The following is a 22,713-nucleotide window of genomic DNA, read 5'->3' as shown; positions in this document are numbered from 1 at the left end:
AGTTTTGGGCACCACAATTTAAGAAGGATATAGACAAGCTGGAACGTGTCCAGAGGAGGGCAATGAAGATGGTGATCAGATTTCTAACAACCATCCAGATCGGGAAACAATAGTAACAACCAATCAGGTAATGAACACCCTTACTTGGCACGGCACTTCCTTGACTTCTGGCACTAAAGAAAAAGAGCCGAGGCCCGGGAGTCTTGCCAAAATGGAACAGAGCCGGTTTCCTTACTTTTTCTCGACCTGGAGAAGAACTTGATGCCCCCAGGAGAGGTAGACGAGCTGGAGGTGGGGGAGGAAGAGTCTTTGGAGGACGACCGGAAGATCCCACTGAAGCTCATCCGGCGGGGGGTGCGCGGAGGGGACTCCTGGTAGGGGAAGGGGAACACCGTTTTGGGCGAGCCCGGGCTGTGCTTAGATTTGACAGGAGCCGAGGCGGGGCTGGAAGGGCGGTTCTGGAGCCCCTTTGAGAAGAGTCCCTTGGAAGGGCTGCCCGTGCTGTAGCAGTCTTCCACCTAAGAGGGAAGGAGAAAAGGACAAGGGTCAGGTATTTGCTCTCCAAGCGTGCCTGCTGAAAGACTGCACAGGCGTCAATGCTGGTGACTAGAAAACAGAATGGAATATTAAATCCCAAGCCCTGCTGTCTATGGCAGAGGTGAGGCGAGCGGCAATCAGAGAGAGAGAGAGAGAGAGAGCCTTTTCAGCGGTGGCACCTCCCCTTAGAATTCACTCCTCCTTGAGGCTTCTCTGGCACCTCCCTTAAGTTTCTTTAGGCACCAGGCCAAAACAATTCTTGTTACCCAGGGTTCCATCTTTCCCCCCCACTGTTTCTAGGCTCTGCTTGTGGCCTGAAGACTGTTTATTAATCTAATTTTATGCTGGGTTTTATGCCTGTGGCTTGTTTTACTATCAATAAGTTTTATGTTATTTTTATTATTTTATTGTGTTGTTTTCCTATGCGAGTTGCCTCGAGCAGGTCTCTAGAGGAGTAGCATACGCATTTCCCATATACCTAAATAAATCCTCCCCCTATCCAAAGACAAGGCTTTTTATGGGCATAATAAGAATTCCTGAAGGTCAGGCTAAATTCATGGAGCACAAGTCTCTCAGTGGCTACTAGCCATGGTGACTAAAGGGAACCTCCACCTCTAAATAACAGTGCCAGGAGGCAACATCAGGGGTAGGCCTCAGCCTCCATGCCCTGTTGTTGGACTCCAGAGGAACTGGTTCAGGTGGGTAGGCTGCCATGTTTGTCTCCACAGAACAACATTTGAGTCGTGGGCACTCAAGGAAATGGCTGAGCGGTCAGGTTAGAACGGATAAAAGGAAGTACTTCTTCACCCAAAGAGTGATTAACACATGGAATTCACTGCCACAGGAAGTGGTGGCGGCTACAAGCATGGACGGCTTCAAAAGGGAATTAGATAAGCATATGGAGCAGAGGTCCATCAGTGGCTATTAGCCACAAGGTATAGATAGGGGCTCTGGGGCAAGTGATGCTCTGTCTTCTTGGTGCTTGGGGGGGTCAACAGTGGGAGGGCTTCTAATGTCCTGGCCCCACTGGTGGACCTCCTGATGGCACTTGGTATTTTTGGCCACTGTGTGACAGAGTGTTGGACTGGATGGGCCTTTGGCCTGATCCAACATTGGCGTCTCTTATGTTCTTATGTTCTTATGAGTCTGGTGGCACCTTTAGGATCAACAAAGTTTAATTCTAGGTGTACGCTTTTGTGTGCATGCACACTTCTTCAGATCTGCTGTGTGAGATGAGATGCTGGACTAGATAGATCTCTGGTCTGATGCCGCAGGGCTCTTCTTCTGTTCTTATGTTAGGAATGGGAAAAGATTCTTGCACAGAAATGCAACAGGACAAAAAACTCTGACCCTGATTGCTCTCGCAAGGGGGAGGCAGGTCTAGAACCCACAAAGATGGTCAAAAGTGCTCATTTACCAATCTGATCCAGGATTACTGCTTTCGCACAGCAATCAGCCAACGCCAATGCCAGAACTGAACCAAACCTACAAGGGGGGCAAAACACGCTGACATCTACAAACAAGGGGGGCATCTAACTGGTACACAGTTCCCCGAACATTCTTAATGGTGTTTTTTCAAGGGGTGGGGGTCCAATAATATATGATGGCTGTTTTAAAAACTCTAATCTGATTCCCACCAAAATGCAAAAAGCAATGCAGACGAAGCTTCTTGGTGGATTTTGATCACAACCCCTATCGCCACGCGGGGAGGGGAGGAAAGCCATTAAAATGATATGCTGATATTAATGGTATGTGCTACGCTCATCACTATTTTAATTGTTTTATTGCTAAAGCCATTAATGGGGGGGGTACAAGGGGAAGACAAAGAAAGTTGACCAATTCCCACTCCCGACACCACCACCCCCAGTTATCATTCCAGTCAAGGCAACTCAAAGAAGATAATTTGATTAATTATTCACTTTAATGAGGAGAGGAACGGGCAGGTCCCAGCAAGTAGGATGATGCCAGGAATGTTTTTTTAGTCGGTGGGTAGGGTTGTTTTTGTACTTTCCACGTGCATATCTGACAGTATCTAAACCCTAATAAAAATAGCACACGGATAATCAGGGAGTTTAACACACACAGGCCCTTCCTGAGGCCTGGCAGTCCCTAAAGTTCAAGTTCAAAAAGCAAAGGTAGGGCATCACTTAAGGCCTCGTTCCCAGCACGTTCCCATTTAAATATTAGCCAGGTGTGGAAGCCTTGGAGCTGTCAAACAAGGGCAAAGGAACAAACATCTCCCCCCACCCAAAGTCTTGGGAGTCCCCTCACTTTCCACAAGTCGTTCTGCAGGTTGGCCACCAGGGGGCAGAAGGAGGACGTGAAGGAAGGCAAGGTGATTCAAGAAACTCAGGTAATGAAACTTCCGGGATGCTTTGGCATTTTTTCCCCAGGTGCCTTTGGGGCTGCGCTGGGACTTGTGGGGCTGCCAGCGCTGGGTTAGGAAATCTCTGGAGATCTGGAGGGTGGAGGGGAGGGACGTCAGCAAGGTACAATGCTAGGGAGTCCACCTTACAAAGCAACTACTTTCTCCAGGGGAACTGAACTCTGTCGCTTGGAGAGGAGTTGTAATTCCAGGGGATCTCCTGGCCCCACCTGGAGGCTGGCAACCCTAACTGGGAGTCTTCTCCTGCTGCCTGAATCTTTCTGCAGTGGTGCAACACTTGAACCTGGGGCTTGGAGCTTAGAGCTCAGGGAGGTCAGCAAACCTGGTGCTGCTCCAAGGGAGTGTTACTTATCCTACAGAGCAAAAAAGTAAAAATAAATACAGGCTCTGCTGCCCTGTATAAGATGGGGCACTTTCTTCCCCAGACTTCCCCTCTCTCTGGCACACAGTCCTCTTGGGAAGCTGGGAGCAGAAAGGTACCTCCTTCTCTCTGATAGATGTGAGGGCGAAAACACAGGAGCGGGGGCAAGAATGAAGGAGAGCTCTGAAGCCCCTCCACTCGCCCTGTTTTCAGAAGGCCTGGCCCAAGGGCATCTTCCCCACAGTCCGGTTCAGTGAGGGTGTGCACAAATGGGAGGGAAGCTCTTCAGGGCGCTTCACCCCAGACGCCCTGCAGTGAGAGTCTGAAGGAAGAACGCTCAGCCCACAATGCCCCCGGAGTCTTTGCACCATGCTGGCCTTTATAACTCTGTATTCTGTCCTCTCCCCTGACCTAGAGGGATTAGGCTAGACTGATCTCATCAGGTCTCAGAAGCTAAGCAGGGGCAGCCCTGGTTAGTATGTGGATGGGAGACCACCGAGGGAGTCCGGGGTTGCTACGCAGAGGCAGGCAATGGCAAACCACCTCTGAACATCTCTTGCCTTGAAAACCCCACTGGGGTCACCTTAAATCAGGTGCAGCTTGATGGCACTTTAAGAACATAAGAGAAGTCATGTTGGGTCAAGCCAACAGCCCATCCAGTCCAACACTCTGTGTCACTCATTGGCCAAAACCCAGCGGCCCTCAGGAGGTCCACCAGTGGGGCCAGAACTCCTGAAGCCCTCCCGCTGTTGCCCACCAAGCACCAAGAATACAGAGCATCACTGGCCCCAGACTGAGAGTTCCTATATATACCTTCTGGCTAATAGCCACAGATGGACCTCTGCTCCATATGTCTATCCAATTCCCTCTTGAAGCTGTCTGTGCTTGTAGCTGCCACCGCCACCTCCTGTGGCAGGGAATTCCACGTATTAATTGTTCTTTGGGTGAAGCACTTCCTTTTATCCATTCTAACCCGACCACGCAGCAATTTCATGAAGTGTCCACAAATTCTGGTATTGTGGGAAAGGGGGAAAAGTACCTCTTCCTCTACCTTCTCTGTCCCATGCATAATCTTGTAAACCTCGATCATGTCACCCCCTCTGTCGCCGTTTCTCCAAGCTAAAAAGAGCCGTGACCTCTTTAACCTTTCTTCATAGGGAAACCCTTTTATCATTAGAGTTGCCCTCTTCTGCACTTTTTCCAGTGTTATAATATCCTTTTTGAGGTGTGGTGACCAGAACTGTACACAGTATTCCAAATGAGGTGGCACCATTGATTTATGATACTGGCTGATTTGTTTTCAATTCCCTCCCTTCACTTTCCACCACTGTTTCGTCCCCCTTGTATTCCAGCCTCTGAAAAGCATCATAATCTTTAGCCGCTCCTCCTAGGGACCGTCCCCTGACTCCTTCATTAGGCTGCCTGCACTTTCCATAGCAACTACAAAGTATTAAGGGGCAGGCCTGGAATGGGTGTTGTATTTATTGACTTCATTGATCACCCCCTTTTCTCCCACACTTTTCTCCCCCATTTTATCCACACCACAACCCTGTGAAGTACGTTAAGCTGAGAGCGTCTGGCAGAGTCGAGATTCGAATCCAGGTCTTCCAGATCTTAGTCCGACACATCAACCATGATACCGCGCAGGCTCTCTGCGTTCACAGCATAAGAGAAGAAGAAGAGAAGAGATTGGATTTATACCCTGCCCTTCACTACCCAAAGGTGTCTCAGAGCTTACAAACTCCTTTCCCTTCCCCTCCCCACAACAGGCACCCTGTGAGGTAGGTGGGGCTGAGAGAGCTCTGACAGAAACTGCTCTTTTTCAAGGACTGCTCTGACAGGACTATGACTTGCCCAAGGTCATCCAGCCAGGTGCAAGTGGAGGAGTGGGGAATCACACCTGGTTCTCCCAGATTAGAGTCCGCGCTCCTAACCACTACACCAAACCAAGAGGCAGGTCACTTTGAGAAGCAGTGAGAAGACAGAACAGGGCCGGGTAGGATAGCCGTTCCGGTTGGTGTTCCTTTCCCAAGGTACAGATCGAAGCAGGCATTTCAATGTGACAGCGAAAGGGGAAAAGATTGATACTCCCTGCAAACAAACAGGAACAACAATTGCATTTACCAGATTACATGAGGGGGGACGCTATCAGTCTTCGTGTCAAGAGGCAGTAAGATCGCTGCCATCTGCGGTGAGGAAACGGCCCCCGACGGTATACTCCCCCGCAAACGGAGGCCGTTACAGTCTTCCCGGATAATACTTAGTTACACAAGACACCGTTCCAGACAGATGTTCAGATTAAATGGGCTATTCATCTGTTGCAGCCTGTTCTGTGTTGGGCTGGGACGTCGGTGGGGTAAAAAGATCACCTAGAAGGAAAGGAGGAAGGCAGAGCCGCCCGGTGGTTGGAAAGAGGCAGTGCCTGTCAGCACCCATTCCTCTGTCGTTTCATCCCCCCAAGATCAGGACCGTGTCAGAGGTTGGCGTGGTTGGTTAACCACCGCTAGTCCTGGGGAACGCTCCCCTCTGGGTGGCAGGGTGGATGGATCCGAGAGAGAGAGAGAGAGAGAGAGAGAGAGAGAGAGAGAGAGAGAGAGCGAGCGAGCAGCGGCAAGATGGTGGGCCCACTGAAGGAGGGACACTCCCTGAGGGATATGCCCACCTAGGGAGCACTCTCCATGCAGCTAGTGAAGAAGGAGGAGGAGGAGATTGGATTTATACCCTGCCCTTCACTACCCAAAGGAGTCTCAGAGTGGCTTACGATCTCCTTTCCCTTCCCCTCCCCACAACAGACCTCTTTCCAGACCAGCTCTGAGAGACCTTGTGACTGACCCACGGTCACACCAGCAGGTGCAAGTGGAGGAGTGGGGAATCAAGCCCAGTTCTCCCAGAGTAGAGTCCACGCTCCTAACCACTACACCAAACTGGCTCTCCATCTTTGTTTCTCAGCCTTGACTACCTCACAGGGTGGTAGCTGTGAAGATAAAATGGGGAGAATAATGCCGTAAGCCACTCGGGGTCCCCACCGGGGAGAAAAGCAAAAGATACCTATCTAAAGAAAATAAACAAAAGCCTCCAGGAGGATCAGCAGCTCAGGTTGCTATTTTGGTGTAGTGGTTAAGTGCGCGGACTCTACTCTGGGAGAACCCGGTTTGATTCCCCACTCCTCCACATGCAGCTGCTGGATGACCTTGGGCAAGCCATAGTTCTGTCAGAGCTGTCCTTGAAAAAGAGCAATTTCTGTCAGAGTTCTCTCAGCCCCACCTACCTCACAGGGTGTCTGTGGTGGGGAGGGGAAGGGAAAGAAGATTATAAGCCGCTCTGAGACACCTTTGGGTAGTGAAGGGTGGGGTATAAATCCAATCTCCTACTCCTTCTATTTCCACATTTCAAAAATACTGGGAAGAGGCAATCCTGGCATCTCATCTGGCCTGAGGTTTATGTCGCAGATCCCTCTCGCATCGCCTCTTGATCTACTGGCCCCCGTTTCCGTTGCATCACCCGGCATTCTTGACCCTCACCTGCCAAGAGTGGAGCAGATGCTTGCATCCGCTCCCAGCTGAGTCACAGAGCTGAATCTGCTGACATCACGGATGATCTGCTTCCCTGAAGAGTTCAGCTCATCTCCACTTCTATTCCACTGTGCATTCTCAGCTGGAGGGGGGGGGGGAGACGGTTCCCTCTAAGCTGAGTTAGTGTGAGCTAGCTCACGGTTCTTTAGCCTCCGGCTCACTCATTGTTGTCTTACCTCAGTAAGGCTGGCTCTGGAGCAACCTAATTTATGCAGTGGCCAAATCACCTGCTCACAGCTTTAATGCCAGCAGCTCACAAAGTAGAATTTCTGCTCACAAGACTCCACAGCTTAGAGGGAGCATGGGATGGGAGGGGACAGGTTTTGACCAGAACAACTGCCTGAGAGGAATGCACTGAGCAGGTCTTCCACTCGACTTCCGTGGCTTCTCCCAGTTTAAGAAACAGGAGTAGAAAAAGTATACTGGTACTGAGCAGTACCACAGAAGGGCCAAGGGGTACTGCCATACTTCTGCCTGGAGCCCCCCCCCCCCCCGCCCCCCCCCGGCAAAAAGAGACCTTACCGGCAAGAAATCTAAGTTACTTTCACCTAAAATAAAACGTTGGGAGTAAAGAAACAGAGTTGTGCCCCATGCCTTGTTTGGATCTGGGACAGGAGAAGGAACAGAACCGTTGGCCGCTCTCCAAAATCAATTTGCGAGGTGAAATTTACAAGCGAGAGGGGAACAAATGAGTCGAGAAGCCCTTGAAAGAGCGCTTCGGCAGGAGGCAAGAAGGCAGCTTCATCTGCACGGAGCAATTCTCTGATCAAACAGCACCTCGTTTCGATCCCAGCCCTTGACCGAGGACGAGATTAAACTGTCTACTGCCCTGTCTCGGGTGGACAAAGATATTTACATCCGTCAAGGAGAAGGCAAAAAAAAAACCACCCGGGGGGGGGGGGGGAATACACACGCACACACAAAACCCACAGAGTTTAGAAGCGCTGGCACGGAGCCCCGCTTAATAACCAGTTTTGTATCCGAAGACCGGATACGTTGGGCTCCTGAAAGGTACTGTGCTTGCAGTTCCACTGCAAAAGGAGTGAGTCACGCTGCAGAAGTTTGGAAAATCCGGTTTAGCAAATCCAACGGGATTTTGTAAAACCCAAAAGGCAAAACGCTGGCCCCAAAAGGCAAAAAGCACCGTCGTGGCGGAATGACCACTACAGAGCCCGACGGAGGGGGGGGGGTACAGTGCCAGAGCAGGACTTGGGGAGACCTGGGTTCAAATTCCTGCATAAAGCTCCCTGGATCATCTTGAGCTGGTCCCTCTCTCGTGAAGATAAAATAGAGGAAGGGCAACCCATCTTTGCCGCCCGGAGCTCTTCGCAAGAAAAAACTGACAATCATACCAAATCTAAAAATACAATGATCCATGGACACACAAGTCAAGCAAACCTTATACTTCATATTATGTTATATCATATTTTTATTTAATTCATTTCTTTATTTAATTCATCTGTTCCCTGCCTTTCTGGGGAGCCAAAGCTGCTTAGATTATTCTCCTCTCTGCCATTGTTTCCTCACAACAACTCTGTGAGGTAGGTTAGGCTGAGAGAGTGTGACTGGCCCAAGGTCACCCAGTGAGCTTCCATGGAATGAGCGGGGATTCGAACCCAGTGTTGGAAGTGCAGGAGTGTACGCTGTCTCATCCTTCAGAGACAGCGCCATAGATTTAGAGACAGACAGAGAGGTCAGGACACACACAGAGCATCCTTTCCTTCCTGCTATCTGATATTATCCCTTTGAAGTAGAATGCTATTAGGGATAAGACTTCCTTCCTTCCAGCTTGACCCTTCTCACTCACACACACAAAGAAGGAGCTCATGGTCTCCATCTTTGTCACCATGGACACAGGGCAGGCATTCTCCATCTGCATCCATCTAGCTAGTTAGATTACATCCTATCCCTATCTCTCAACCTGTACTATCCAGAATGGAGTTCCATGAATAAAGGACTCTTATTAGTTTGAAACTGACAAGTGGCTCCGTGTAACTCTGTAAGTTTGCTAGCACACACAGCATGGAGAAGCTGCTGCTGCATGTAAGCCTCGTGCACTCTACTACCTAAAAGAGATTTCTGGCTATACCATACCAGTGAAACTAATAATTCGAACCCAGGTCTCCCAGATACTAGTCCGACACTCTTAACCACGACACCATTCTGGCTGTATTATATTTATCATATCTGCAGCCCAATCTCCCTCCTACGATCTCAGAATGACACAGAAGGGGCTTTTCTATTCTATCCTCACAACAACCTTGTGAGGTAGGCAACAGGGGGTTGCCAGGCTGAGATAACCCCGAGAGCATCACTTTTGGAGGACTGGTTCCCAAGTCTCCTTAATCCAAGCACAACAGCAAATCCACTCGACCACACAGGTTGTTTGTTTCTTATTCCTCTTCAGCTGAGCTCTTTAGGGTGGCCTTTCTGTTAAGGTAACTCGCCTTTAATAATGCTTCTTTACAAAGGGAAGGCCACGGATCAGTGGCGGGGCATGCGATTTGCATGCAAACGTTGCCAGGCTTCAACTCCAGTTAAAAGCTCTCAGGGATCTGTGCCGGGAAAGACCTTTGCCTGAGACCCCTGCAGCGCTGCCGCCAACCATGGGAGGGGCTACGCAGTCTGATGGATCCGCTGCCACACGGAAAAAGCAGAGAAGCAGGAAGGAATTTTCTCCTGGTCACCTTGGCCAGGAGAAGGACAAACACAATTTGGAGGAGCTGGAAGCCTCCGTTGCATTCAGAGATGCTGAGCGAGGGAAATTTTAATAGGACCGTTTCCTTGTCCAGGGGGAAGGAAAGAATTCAGAGAAGCAAACGAATTGGACTGATTTAGATGGGAAGATAATGGAGGACCCCCAAGCCTGCAAAACCGAATTCTGCTCACCGATTCGGTTCTGCGTGAAGCAGCAGTCAAGGAAGGACAAAGAAGCCCACAGGCAGTGTTCTCTCTAAGCTGAGTTAGTGTGAGCTAGCTCACAGTTTTTTAGCCTCCAGCTCACCCATTTTTGCCTTAGCTCGGGAAGGAGGGCTCCAGAGCAAACTAATTTATGCAGCAGCCAAATCGTTCGCTCACCACTTTCATGCCAGTAGCTCACAAAGTAGAAGTTTTCCTCACAGGACTCCACAGCTTAGAGGGAGTGCTAGCAGGGAATGAAAACAAGCATCTAGCAATGTGGCATTTGCCAGAAGGGCCACTAGGTAGCGCTGTGTTCAGGCCAGCACCTGTAGCGCTAGCTGAGATGCTAGATATTAGTCCTTTGGCAGGACTCGGGGCAGGATGCAGGACTGCAGCAGAGGTGCCCAGGCTGTGCACAGAGATTAATGAACTAAGTGAACCATCCTGTCACTGCGGCTCTTCTTTCCCATCAGCCCTTGTCCTGAGTATCTTGATCTAGGTCCTGAGCGAAGATTTTGCTCTTATTTAAGCCAAGCAGAGGCAGTTAATGCAGGGAAGGGAGAGGGACTTTACGTCTAGTAGCTGCTGAGTGACCTGAGAGTACCAGCGTGGTGTAGTGGTCAAGAGCAGTGGACTCTAAGCTGGAGAACCGGGTTTGATTCCCTACACCTCCTTCACAGGAGGCCTGCTGGGTGACCTTCGGCCAGTCACCGTTCTCTCTGAGCTCTCTCAGCCCCACCTACTTCACAAGGTGCCTGTTGTGGGGAGAGGATGGGAAGGCGACTGTAAGCCACTTTCAGACAGAGAAAAGTGGTGCATGAAATCATTCTCCTCTTCTCCCACATGAAGCCTGCTGGGTGACCTTCGGCCAGTCACCGTTCTCTCTCAGGACGCTCTCAGCCCCACCTGCCCCACAAGGTGCCTGTTGTGGGGAAAGAAAGGGAAGAAGAGAAGAGGAGATTGGATTTATACCCCGCCCTCCTTCACTACCCAAAGGTGTCTCAGAGCGGCTTACAAACTCCTTTCCCTTCCCCTCCCCACAACAGACACACCCTGTGAGGTGGATGGGGCTGAGAGAGCTCTGACAGAAACTGCTCTTTTTCAAGGACAGCTGTGCCAGAGCTTGTGACTGACCCAAGGTCACATCAGCAGGTGCAAGTGGAGGAGTGGGGAATCAAACCCGGTTCTCCCAGATTAGAGTCCGCACACTTAACCACTACACCAAACTGGGAAGGAAAGGAGACTGTAAGCTGCTTTGAGACACATGAGGCATGCTGGGTGACCTTGGGCCTGTCACAGTTCTCTCAGCCCCACCTGCCTCACAAGGTGCCTGTTGTGGGGAGAGGAAGGGAAGGCGATTGTAAGTTGCTTTGAGACACGTGAGGCCTGCTGGGTGACCTTGGGCCAGTCACAGCTCTCTCTGAACTCTCTCAGCCCCACCTGTTGTGGGGAAAGGGAGCTGCTCTGAGGCTCTTTAGGACAAATAAAAGTGGGGTAGAAAAACCAACTCTTCTTTTTTCAGAACTGCCTTTGCAATTTTTATTTCAAGGTAATATGACAATGATACCATTTAAAATGTTATCCCATAATTGTCACCACGATCTATGGGCTTTTGCAGTTCCAGTTTTTCCAGCTTCTTTTGGCTGGAATCCCAACGCTGCCTGGGCCGATTCACCTCTCCAGCCTTGCCTCCGGGGCTGATGTCACTGAGTCAAAACTAAAATATGGGAGGTAGTTCGGCCCTAGAGTGGGAGTATTCTGTGCCAACTGAGGAAAACTGCAGATTCACTTTTTATTGGCGTTCTCAAAACCAGGCGGTACACGGAGGGCTGCAGTCTTCAGAGGACAGGATGAAATTTCCCCTTAAACTTCTATTTTCATATTTTAAGCTTCAGCAGTAATTTACCCTAATGAACGAGGCCGCGTTTAGCTAAGTTTCAGTGAGGGCACCTCTTGAGATGCAGTTCCAGATGGAAAGGTTTTAGTCATTTCTAAATTTTGTTACTTTATCATAGAGACAGGGTGATACAGCAGTTACACTGCTAGATTAGGATTTGGGAAACCCGGGTTCAAAATCCCCATGTAACTATGAAGCTCATCGGATAAACTTGGGCCAGTCACTTCCTCTTGAGTCTAACCTACAGGGTTGTTGTGGAGGCAAAAGGGGAAACCATATACACTGCCTTGGGGAAAAGGCACGATACAAATATGGTGGGATAGATATTTATCCCATTCTCCTTCCAAAGTGCTCTATAAAGCATACAGTTTCTCTCCCTCCAATTTTATACACACAACAGCCCTGTAAGCAGGCCCATAGCTAAAGCTTGGCCCACAGGGGCCCCTAACATTTCTTCCATGGCCCCCAACCTGGGCCTTGGCTTCTCCTCCCCCTGAGCTCCACAGTAGCTACATGCCTGTCGGTGAAACAGGGGCTGCAAGATCATCTCCTGGCCAAACTTAAGAGGGAGTTTTCCTTCAACGTTCTGCAACCAGGGAGAGGCGGGTGACTCTCCCCATGTTTGCAGAAGGAAGAAGCGATCCTGTGTGCTGGGGGAGGCGTGTGTGTGTGTGACTGACAAGCGGCCTCACCAGTGCCTGGAGTGGAGGGAGGAGGAGGAAGAAGCCCAGGCAAGGGAGCTCCCCCTCCCCCAGCCTGAGCCACTAATGGGAACAGCTTGGGGAAGGGGGGAGGGATCGTCTGGAGGAGGGCGGGGCCTGGGCAGGCTGTTCCAGAGGCCTTCCTAAGCAGTCGCCTGGAGCGGGCGCCAGCAGGGGAACCCAAGACGGCCACGTTGCAAAAGTGTGGGTGAGGCCGGGCAATCCTCCATGCGCCTCGCAAGGACGTCATTGCGCGGGACAAGGCACAGGATTCCAGCTGTGCACTCCGCAGCTCTGAAGTACGCTGGCTTGCCGTTGGTCGATCGGCCCCATCAGTCCGGGGCGGGGAGGAAAGAATGCGCGTAGCTCCATACAGACATATAATGGCTGCCACCCCCCCCCGAGCAAACAATTGCCCACCCCAGCAAAAAGTTGCTAGCTATGGGGCTGCCTGTAAGGTAGGCAAGGCTACAAGAAAACAACCAGTGAGCATTACAGCAGAGTTGAGATTTGAACCTTGGTCTCCCCCAGTTGTACTGACTGTCTAGGCTCCTTGCTCACCAGCCAATCAGCATCTCACCCTCCCAGTGAGCTCTCCATGGTCCTGACAGCTTGCAGATGACCCTGGACTCGCGCCCACACCCTGACATGGAGCTACCCCAGGTCCCGGACTATTTTGCTACCCACTCAGACTCCTGCCACATCTTGATAGCCCGTTCCCGCAGACGCCATCCCGAGAATCAACTGCCCTGTCCTCTTAACTTATTCAAAGGAAACTTCTCCATTGTGCCATTGACCATTCATCAACACAGCCTGCTTTTCCATCTCGTTTTTCTTCCCCTCCACCCCAAGAGGGAACAGTTCATTCCCTTGGCCAGAGTGAGTCACAGCCATTAGCTGGGTTCCCAAGGCATTTGGATTAAGTCTCTGTGGTTCAGTAAGAAGTGTGACTATGCCTCTGCATATTAAAGAGGCGGGGGGGGGGGAATGATGCTTCCCTCTTCAAGGAAAACACGGCATCCCTGGAAAAGCAACAGAAGAATGCACTCAGCAGCTGAGGCTACCAGGCAGTGTGCAACGGATCCAATCGCCGGCACCTTGCATTCGAAAGCAAAAGAGGCATCTAATCTTTCAGGGGTCACAGAAAAGCTTGACAAGGACACAGAGCTTTATTTTTAACAACGCATTAAAAAATTGTATCCCTCCCCATCAACCAACAGGATTGGCGACAAAAGAATAAGAAAATCTTGCTGACAAAGAAGAAAAGATAATTTTTTTAAAAAAAACCTGCATATAGAAACACAGTAAAAACAGGAAGCCTATGAAGCCATTTAAAAGCCTGGACAATGCCCACATCAATACAGTTACGAGCAACCGGACGCTCATATTAAAAAAGAAGGCACACGACCTTTTCTGAAAAGGAAAGCCACCATCTGCCTAACGCTAAAGCATCCGCTCAACAGAAATGAGAGTTTCTGGATGGAATATTCAATGGCCCTAATCTCTCATGCGCACTTTGCTCTTTCAGCATACATCAGTGTTCAGCAAAGCCTTCCTCAAGGTTTCCTTTGAAAACCCTTGATCAAAAGACTGAGTTCTGCAAAAATGATCAGCCTTCTCTTTCAGTCAGAATTCTAGAAGTGGAGCAAATGCCCACCACACTGCCTCCTCTGGGTAATCTATTAAAAGCACAAGAAGGTGGAAGGGTTTCAGCACAGAACTTTGGACTGTCTGTCCAACAGCTGTTCCACCCAACGTTCATGCTGATGGGCCACATGGCTTATGCTGGATTTTGGCTCACTGCTGGCCCAAACTACATGTCGGCCCAAACTGAAAATATCGAGACGGTGTGCGACTGCAATAAAAAAGGCCAACGCTATGCTGGGGATTATTAGGAAGGGAATTGAAAACAAATCAGCCAGTATCATAATGCCCCTGTGTAAATTGATGGTGCGACCTCATTTGGAGTACTGTGTACAGTTCTGGGCACCACACCTCAAAAAAAAAACAGGTTGCTTACCTGTAACTGTTGATTTTCGAGTGGTCATCTGTGCATTCACACCTCTGGGATATAGTGCGCCTGCGCCGACCCCAATCAGTATAATGGAAAGCAAAAAGGATTTTCACACCCGCTCCCCAGTAACGTGCCGGGCTCCACTACATATGACTAGGGGGAAGGTACGAGGATCCCACCAGTTCCTTCTGACCACTGCCCTCAGTCTCCAAAGAAAGGACAGGACTGAAAGCAGAAGGGAAGGAGGGCAGGTGGTGGAGCCCAGCACATGACTGGGGAGCGGGTGCGAAAATCCCTTTTGCTTTCCATTATACCAATTGGGGTCAGCGCAGGCGCACTATATCCCAGAGGTGTGATGCACAGAGACCACGAAGAAGATAGGATGTTATAGCATGGGAAAAAGTGCAGAAAAGGGCAACTAGAATGATAAAAGGGTTGGAACACTTTCCCTATCAAAAAAGGTCGAAGCGCTTGGGGCTCTTTGGAGAAACGACGGCTGAGGGGTGACATGATCGAGGTTTATAGGATTATGCATGGGATAGAGCAGGCAGAGAAAGAAGTACTTTTCTCGCTTTCTCACAATACAAGAACTTGTGGGCATTCAATGAAATTGCTGAGCAGTCGGGTTAGAACAGATAAAAGGAAGTCCTTCTTCACCCAAAGAGTGATTAACCCATGGAATTCACTGCTACAGGAGGTGGCAGTGGCTACAAGCATGGACGGATTCAAGAGGGAATTGGATAAACGTAGGAACAGAGGTCCATCAGTGGCTACTAGCCACAAGGTACAGATAGGAACTCTTGGTTTGGGGCAAGGGATGCTCTGTCTTCTTGGTGCTTGGGGGGGGGGTCAACAGTGGGAGGGCTTCTAGTGTCCTGGCCCCACTGCTGGACCTCCTGATGGCACCTGGTATTTTTGGCCACTGTGTGACAGAGTGTTGGACTGGATGGGCCATTGGCCTGATCCAACATTGACTTCTCTTATGTTCTTCTGTTCTCTTATGTTCTTATGATTTTCGAAGCGGCACAATTATACATTAGAGGCCTTTTTTTTTTTTTTTTTTGCTTCCACTTTCACCCAGGCAACCGGCCCTTCTGAAAGTGTCCCCACACAACAGATTCATGCGTCATAGTCTAAAACTGGCTGTCGTTTCAGGATGTGTTTTTGTCATGCAAAGCGGTGATTTTTCAAGGTCACTTATCTCACTGCCAAATTGAAGAGATGTGATCTTCACAGAGACCTTCCCCATGAAAACAGTTGCGTGAACCAGCTGCGCATGTGCAAAACTGTGGTCAGTCTTGCCTGTGGTGTACAACATGCCTCTGAAAGCCAATGTGCCATCTGTTTTTAATGCTAGAGATACTGAGCAAGAGAAATCTTGGGTCGCCTACCTTCCGCGAGGCATGCTTCTCTGCACTGTCCACATCTCCATCCAGGAATGGCATTGCAAAGGAGCTAAGATCCTAGAGCAAAAGAGAAGGAAAAGCACAGTCTTTAAGGAGCCGTGGCTCAGTGGCAGAGGATCTCCTGGGGGCGCAGAAGGTCCCAGGTTCAGTCCCCAGTTAAAAGTTATCAGGTAGTCTATGATGAGACCCGAAGAGCTGCTGCCAGTCAAAGGACAATACTGATGTGGGTGGACCAAGGGTCAGGGTCAGGGTGAGGCATTTTCACATGTTTAAGGAAGCACTGATAGTCATATATCCGTCTTGCCTCAACTAGGGCCAGGGATTTTTCAGCCCTGCCCCCTGCCTGGTGGAATAAGCTACTGCATGAGATCAGGGCCCTGCAGGACCTGTTACAGTTCTACAGGCCCTGCAAGACGGAGCTCTTCCACCAGGCCTATAGTTAAGACAGCGGGCATCCATTTGATCTGGCCTCCCCCCCCCCCCCCCCCCCCAGCAACCGCAGTTCCCAGAAGCCAGGTGGGACCACAATATTATCCACTGAGGCACATTATTATTTTAGCCTATGGTGATCTTATTGACTTTAAAGGGAGTGTTATAATATTTGTTTTATTGTAAATCTACTTTAATTGATACCTGAGTGATCTCTCTGCTGGGCTCTGGGGACAGTTGGAGTCCCATCCCCCTTCCTTTCAGTTCATTCTCCTTCTAGAAGGTTCCAGGCTGGATCTCTCTCCTGCGGCATGCTGAGGAGGATAACCTGGTGTTCCCATCTGGCTCCCCTGCATAGCCCCCAATATTTCATACTCCTAAACTGCAAACACGCGACACAAGCCAAGCATCTGTTACGCTCGACTCCGCTAGCCATCTTCACGCCCTGCAGGAGACGGAAAGTGTTCAGAGTCATCCGTGTGACAGTCTTAAATTAAATTCAAAGGAGACTACTTTCTTTCTTTTTTTTGTCTCCCAGTTCAATACATTTCCATTCGCCGGAGCTGTGCCCTTATTAAATCAACTCACAATACCTGACCAAAAGCTGGGAGCGAGAAGTTGTGTTTGCACTGATGGGTTAGGGGGAAGTCAGACAGCTTGGAGTGATCTACAGGAGCTATACTGAGGAGACAAATATGCCCAGCCATCCTTAATTAAGGGAAATAAACTGCTTTGGCATTCCTCCTCCTGCTGCTTGTCGTCGGATGAATTTTCACAGTTAATGAACAACTTGTAGGTAGGCAGCAATGCTCCCTCTAAGCTATGGAGTCTTGTAAGCAAAAATTCTACTTTGTCAGCTACTGGTATTAAAGTTGTGAGCGGGCGATTTGGCTACTGCATAAATTCGTTTGCTCTGGAGCCATCCCTTCCTGAGCTAAGAAAAAAAGGTGTGAGCCGGAGGCTAAAAAACTGGGCTCACGCCAACTCAGCTTCGAGGGAACACTGGCAGGCAGTACGTTCTTATTTAAGAAGTGCCAGTTGAGAGCTAGTGTGGGGTACAGGCCGGGGGGGGGTTGGACTTAACATGGCAGGCTCCTAAGTCCCCATTAGGCCTTCATGACCCTGGGGTGGCTGTGGGCAAGCCCCCTTCTCCACCCAATTTACCTTTCCTTGGCAACTGGAGGGCTCTAATCCAAACCTGGTCTTTTGAGGGATGCTGACTGGTTGCCAACACAGAAGCAGAAGAATAAGGAGAAATCTCTAGGCAGCAATCCACATGCTGTTCAGCTCCATGATCATTTCAAAGGGCGTTTTCTTTCCCTCTTACAAATGGCAGCCAGAGGGGCTGTCCTGACTAGGGGGAGACTAGCCAGGTAAGTGTGGGAGAGCTTCTGGACAAGGTTCTGCTTGTCCTGTGCCCCTCCCTGAAAACCACTCTCTCCAAGCAGCTTTTATTTCCCTCTCAGGAAAAAAAAAATATGGGTAGCCATAGGTTGGACAAGGAAGAAAGCTGACGGGAAGAAAGTTGGTCCATTTGAAATATGGTGCCAGAGGAGAGTTTGACGGATACCGTGGAGGGTCAAAAAAAGACAAATCAGTGAGTGGGTTCTAGTCCCAAACTGAACTCTCCCCAGACACTAAAATGCCTCAACGGAGGCTATCAGACTTTGGTCACATTATGAGAAGACAAAGAGTCACCAGAAAAGACAACAATGGCTAGGAGAAGACGGAAGGCAGCAGGGAAAGCGGAAGTCCCGACAGGCCCTCGGTATGCAAGACCCGAGCAAGACTATCAACGATAAGGGCAACCCTAGAGTCGGATTTGACTGGCTTTCGAGCAAGGGAACCTTTACCTTTACCTTACAGCTAAATCACACAGGAAGCTCTGCCTTAAACTGGGAGGGGGCAGTGGCTCAGTGGCAGAGCATCTGCTTGGCATGCAGAAGGTCCCAGGTTCAATCCCCGGCATCCTCCAGTTAAAGGATCTGGCAGCTGGTGACGTGAAAGACCTCCGCACCACCACAATACTGACCTTGATGGATCAAGCGTCTGATTCAGTATAAGGCAGCTTCATATGGGTTCGATACATTTTGCAAGAGATTTTTATAGCACTGAAGGTTCAGGAACATCACTAGAAGAGCACACCTAACCTAATTAGAAAGCCTAGTCTTCTGAAGTGTGTGTGTGTGTGTCCTTGCGGTCCTGGAAGTCATGGAGACTTCTGGCAACCCCTAGTGGAGTTAAAGCCGTTTTTCAGAGAGTTGGCTTGATTGTCTGCCTCTGCCTCCCAGCCCTGGTATTCCTTGGAGGTCTCCCTTCCAGTTACTTGCCAGGGTGGTCCCTGCTTAGCTTCTGAGATCTGACGAGATCGGGCTGACCTGGGCTGGCCAGGTCAGGGCCCTCACAGGGTTGTTGTGAAGACAAAATGTACACCACCCATGGAAGAAGGAGAAGGTACAAAAACGTACCGAACGACCAGACGAAATAATGGAAAACATAAGAAAAGACCAGAGTTATGTAACTAAACAATCAAACAAGGATGGAAAGACACAGAGACCCACATGGCGTTTGGGGGGGGGACAGCCTCTCAGGGGACCCAATTAACGCCTCTTGTAAATATTTACTTGTTTGCTTCATTTACATCCTGCCTTTCTTCGGAGGGGGGTGGGGGGGGTGGAAGGCAGCTGACACAGTGCTCCCCCTCCTCTGTTTTCATGTAACATTCAAATTAACCTGGCCAGTTGCACAGGACTTCTCGGCATTTTATCCCATCTTTCCAACAGACCGGCACACCTCAAGGGGACCGACACAACTGAGCTGTGGGTGAGGCAGTTGGGAGCGGTTGGTTCTCAGAACATCTCAGACAGACCTGTGATGTCACAATGATCAGAAGGGTGAGGAGGGGAGGGAAATGGTGTGCGTGGCGGGGAGGGGGGGTTAGGACTGGAACCTCCAGGTCTCTTCCGTGTCGCGCTTGACAGGCCTTTAGTATACTGAGAGCCAGTGTGGTGAAGGAGGAGAAGGAGAAGGAGATTTGGATTTATACCTAGCCCTTCACTCAGCATCTCAGAGCGGCTTACAATCCCTTTCGCTTCCCCTCCCCACAACAGACACCCTGTGAGGTAGGTGGGGCTGAGAGAGCTCTTGATAGAAACAGCTCTGAGAGAACTTGTGACTGACCAAAGGTCACACCAGCAGCTGAGCTTCACCTAGGGTTGCCAACAAGGCTGGGAACCACTGATCAAATGCACCTTCCCCCCCTTGTTCCTCAGGAATTGGTGGTCAGATATGCCCTGGGAACCAGGGGGGAAGAGACTTGGGAGCTTTGGCTTCTGGAGAAGAAGAAGGAGATTTGGATTTACACCTAGCCCTTCACTCAGCATCTCAGAGCGGCTTACAATCCCTTTCGCTTCCCCTCCCCACAACAGACACCCTGTGCAGTAGGTGGAGCTGAGAGAGCTCTTTTGAGAACTGCTCTGGAGAGAACAGCTCTGAGAGAACTGACCCAAGGTCACCCAACTGGTTGCATGTGGAGGAGTGGGGAATCAAACCCGGTTCTCCAGATTAGAGTCTGCCACTGTTAACCACTACACCAAACTGGCTCTAAACTGTGTCAACTGTGACACATCTGTGTTGGAAGTATTGAAAGATGCAGGTTCGAATCCCCACTCATGCCGTGGAAGCTCACTGGGTGACCCTGGGCCAGTCACAGTCTCTCAGCCTAACCTCCCTCAGAGGAATCCTTATTGCCTTGATTATAAAATCCACATTTGGAGACATGCTTGGATCTACGGCTTTCCATATATTCGGCTCAACTGCTGTCTCACAGGGAGTCAGATCACTGATCTATCTAATGCTGTATCTTCTCCTCTAGCAGGCAGGGTCTCGGGGGAGGACTTTCCCATTAACTGCGCCTTTTCACCAGCAGTAACGAGGACTGAACCTGAAACCTTCTCAGCACAAACCCGGTGCTCTACCGATGAGCCATGGCTTCTCTCCAAGCAACTGATGCTGCCTTTTACTGTCACAGTCCTGTTTTATCAAACTCAGGATCACCTCCCCTGACAGGCTCTCCACAGCCCTGGGCAATGAAGCCTCTCTCGCCCCACTTGCTATCTGGCAATTCTGAGGACAGAACCTGGGCGGTGACTCAGACAAAGTAGGTGCCGTAGCACCAGATCTGCGCTGCTGATCTGCTTCAAGGACTCAGACCTGTGTTATCTTTTCACGCTCCAGTTGGCGTCACAGAGCATTTTGGCTTCTGCGGAAGAATGACAAGCTGAGTTGCGAGATGCCAAGACGGGAGTGACTAACTAACTTTCCGAGGTGTCTCCAAGGGGAGTGGGTGGCAGCAGATGTAGACTGTTCCATTCATGGAAGCCAGAACTGTACTTTGCTGGACTCAGCTTGGGGAAAATGTCACATTTCTCTTTGTTCCCCTTGAAGCGTGGCAAGCCTCAAACAAGCACCTGGGCAATTCAAGGCGGCAGAAATTAAAGCCAGAGACGGTTGTCTCTAGGGGCTTCTCTAGGTGTCAAGTGTGGCAGAATTTGGGGTTCAGTGAGCCTGGGCCTTTCTGTTTTTCTGTGCTATGTTGGTTTTGCCATAACTGACTTTGGTTTCTTGGTTCAGAAGTCCCATAAGCCTTTGCTCTTTTGCTGGCAGCCTAGGCGTAAAAACTAAAGCCTTGCCCTGTAGAGGTACCTTTGCCTGAAGTCACATTTCATGGCCTTCAGAGTCTAAACATATCTGTCTAGGTGGAGGCATGTTTGGTCCAACTTACATAATAGCAACCTTGGTAGGTGCTTTCTAAAGCTTAGGAGACCTGGCCCATATAGAAACTGAATAAAGTTTGCCTGTTAAGAAATTGCAATGAGACTTCCTGTAGTGGCTTTTTGTTCCTGAGGAAGGACCAGAAGTCCGAAACACTGAACAATACCTAGGAAAAGTGTTGATATCTATTCCAGACTTCATTGCTTCCCTTTGAGAAATTTCTATTCTGGACTTTGTTCTTTCCCTTTGGGATATTGTGGACTTTTGTATTTTCCTATGATGGATTACATGTGTTGAATTACCTTTGTGTTGAAGTCTCTTTTTGTTAACTTTGGTGCAGGTTTGTGCAGTACACAGTTGTTATTTGCTGGTTTTTTGGCTATTGTTTACTGTGGACTGTATTTATGTTGTTGTTGTTGTCTTCTCCTGTGGTGGCACTGCCGCCAAACCAATCTACACAGTCAATCAGTCAATCAGATCTCCGGTGGCCAATCAGAAGCCCTGCTGGTCAACAGCCCCACATGGCCTTGCCCACTTTCTAAAACCTCTCTGTGAGCACAAGGAAAAGTGTTGGCAGGCACTCCAGTGCCCAGGGGTACCACGCTGGGTACTCCTGTACTAGAGGTGATGGTATTTACTTCTGTGCCATGAAAAATTTCAGCTGCTCATTTCCACACATTAAGCTTCTGTTAAAGGGACAGGAGGTCTTTCTCCAGGTCTGCTGACCACCTTAGGTTAAGAGTTTCCTGCCTGTGACAAACAGACACTTACAAGGGTAAAAACGTTCAACGTTTTGGACAACCAACAGCAGCAGTGCTGTTTTTCCGCCTCCCACACCAGCTCTCCCGGCTGGTTCTATGCATTCATTCTGGTGAACAGCCATGAGTAATTCCCAAGAGCAAGAAACCAGCTGGCCTGCCAATACGAAAGCTTGAAGGCTACGATGATTATTAATCATTGATGGAGTCTTCCCATCCGCAAGCAACTTGGAAAGCTGTAAAGGGTTCCTCCACCTCACAACGCTTCTCTTTTGGACATCTTTGTCATGTCACTGTCTTTTCATTTTTTTTTTACAGATGGGAAACTGAGGCTAGGAAGCTGTGTGAACTGCCCAAGGCCACTCGGAAGAGTCATTTATCTCGGGCATCCATTGCCTTTAAGAGTTCTTTATGGGACCACAGACCTTGTAATTACGCTGCCGATCTCGCCGTTCAAGCCTTGGGAAACCAAACAGAAATGGGTGGAAGGTGGGGGGGGGGAGGAGCGGGGATGCCAAAGAAATTGAGCCAGAAATTCTAACCAGCATGAAAATCCCTCATGCCAGGGACTCAACTGCTTTACTTTTCAAGAGCCAGCAGAGGGCAGGGGGTTGAAACTTCGGACTAGGATTTGGGAGACCCAGATTCGAATGCCCGCTGTGCGATGGAAACTTCCTAGGTGACCTGGGTCCGGTCACCCAGGATGATCCACCACACAGAGCTGTTGTTGAGAAGACAGAGAGGAGAACCATGAAGGCTGCTATGAGCTCTGTGAAGGAACAGCAGTTGGAAGGGCGAGGCCAGCTCAGACGAGAGTTTGGGTTCATACAAAGTAGAATGGGTGGGTTCTTCTGCCCCACCGGCATCATGTTTAAATCGAGCCTTAAACATCTTGCATAAGGATGTGAAGGAATCACAGTCTGCCACATTCTTATCCTGCCTTTCCTCCCTAAAGACCTCAGGGCAGTTCTCCTTGCT

General features: G+C 49.7%; 1 protein-coding gene across 1 annotated transcript in view; it reads right to left on the bottom strand.

Moving 5' to 3' along the window:
- Positions 1-22,713, bottom strand: part of PRKAG2 (protein kinase, AMP-activated, gamma 2 non-catalytic subunit) — a 313,242-nt gene that overhangs the window by 200,498 nt on the left and 90,031 nt on the right. The window contains exons 2-3 of the mRNA XM_015426344.1: positions 15,761-15,832; positions 236-518 (exon numbers count right to left, since the gene is read on the bottom strand). Coding sequence (XP_015281830.1) covers positions 236-518; positions 15,761-15,832 — 355 coding nt within the window. The remainder of the gene's footprint in view (positions 1-235; positions 519-15,760; positions 15,833-22,713) is intronic.

This window comes from Gekko japonicus, unplaced genomic scaffold (assembly GCF_001447785.1).
Source record: "Gekko japonicus isolate JY-2015 unplaced genomic scaffold, Gekko_japonicus_V1.1 scaffold691, whole genome shotgun sequence".
In the NCBI taxonomy this organism is placed as follows: Eukaryota; Metazoa; Chordata; class Lepidosauria; order Squamata; family Gekkonidae; genus Gekko; species Gekko japonicus.
This window is presented reverse-complemented; position numbering and strand designations above follow the sequence as displayed.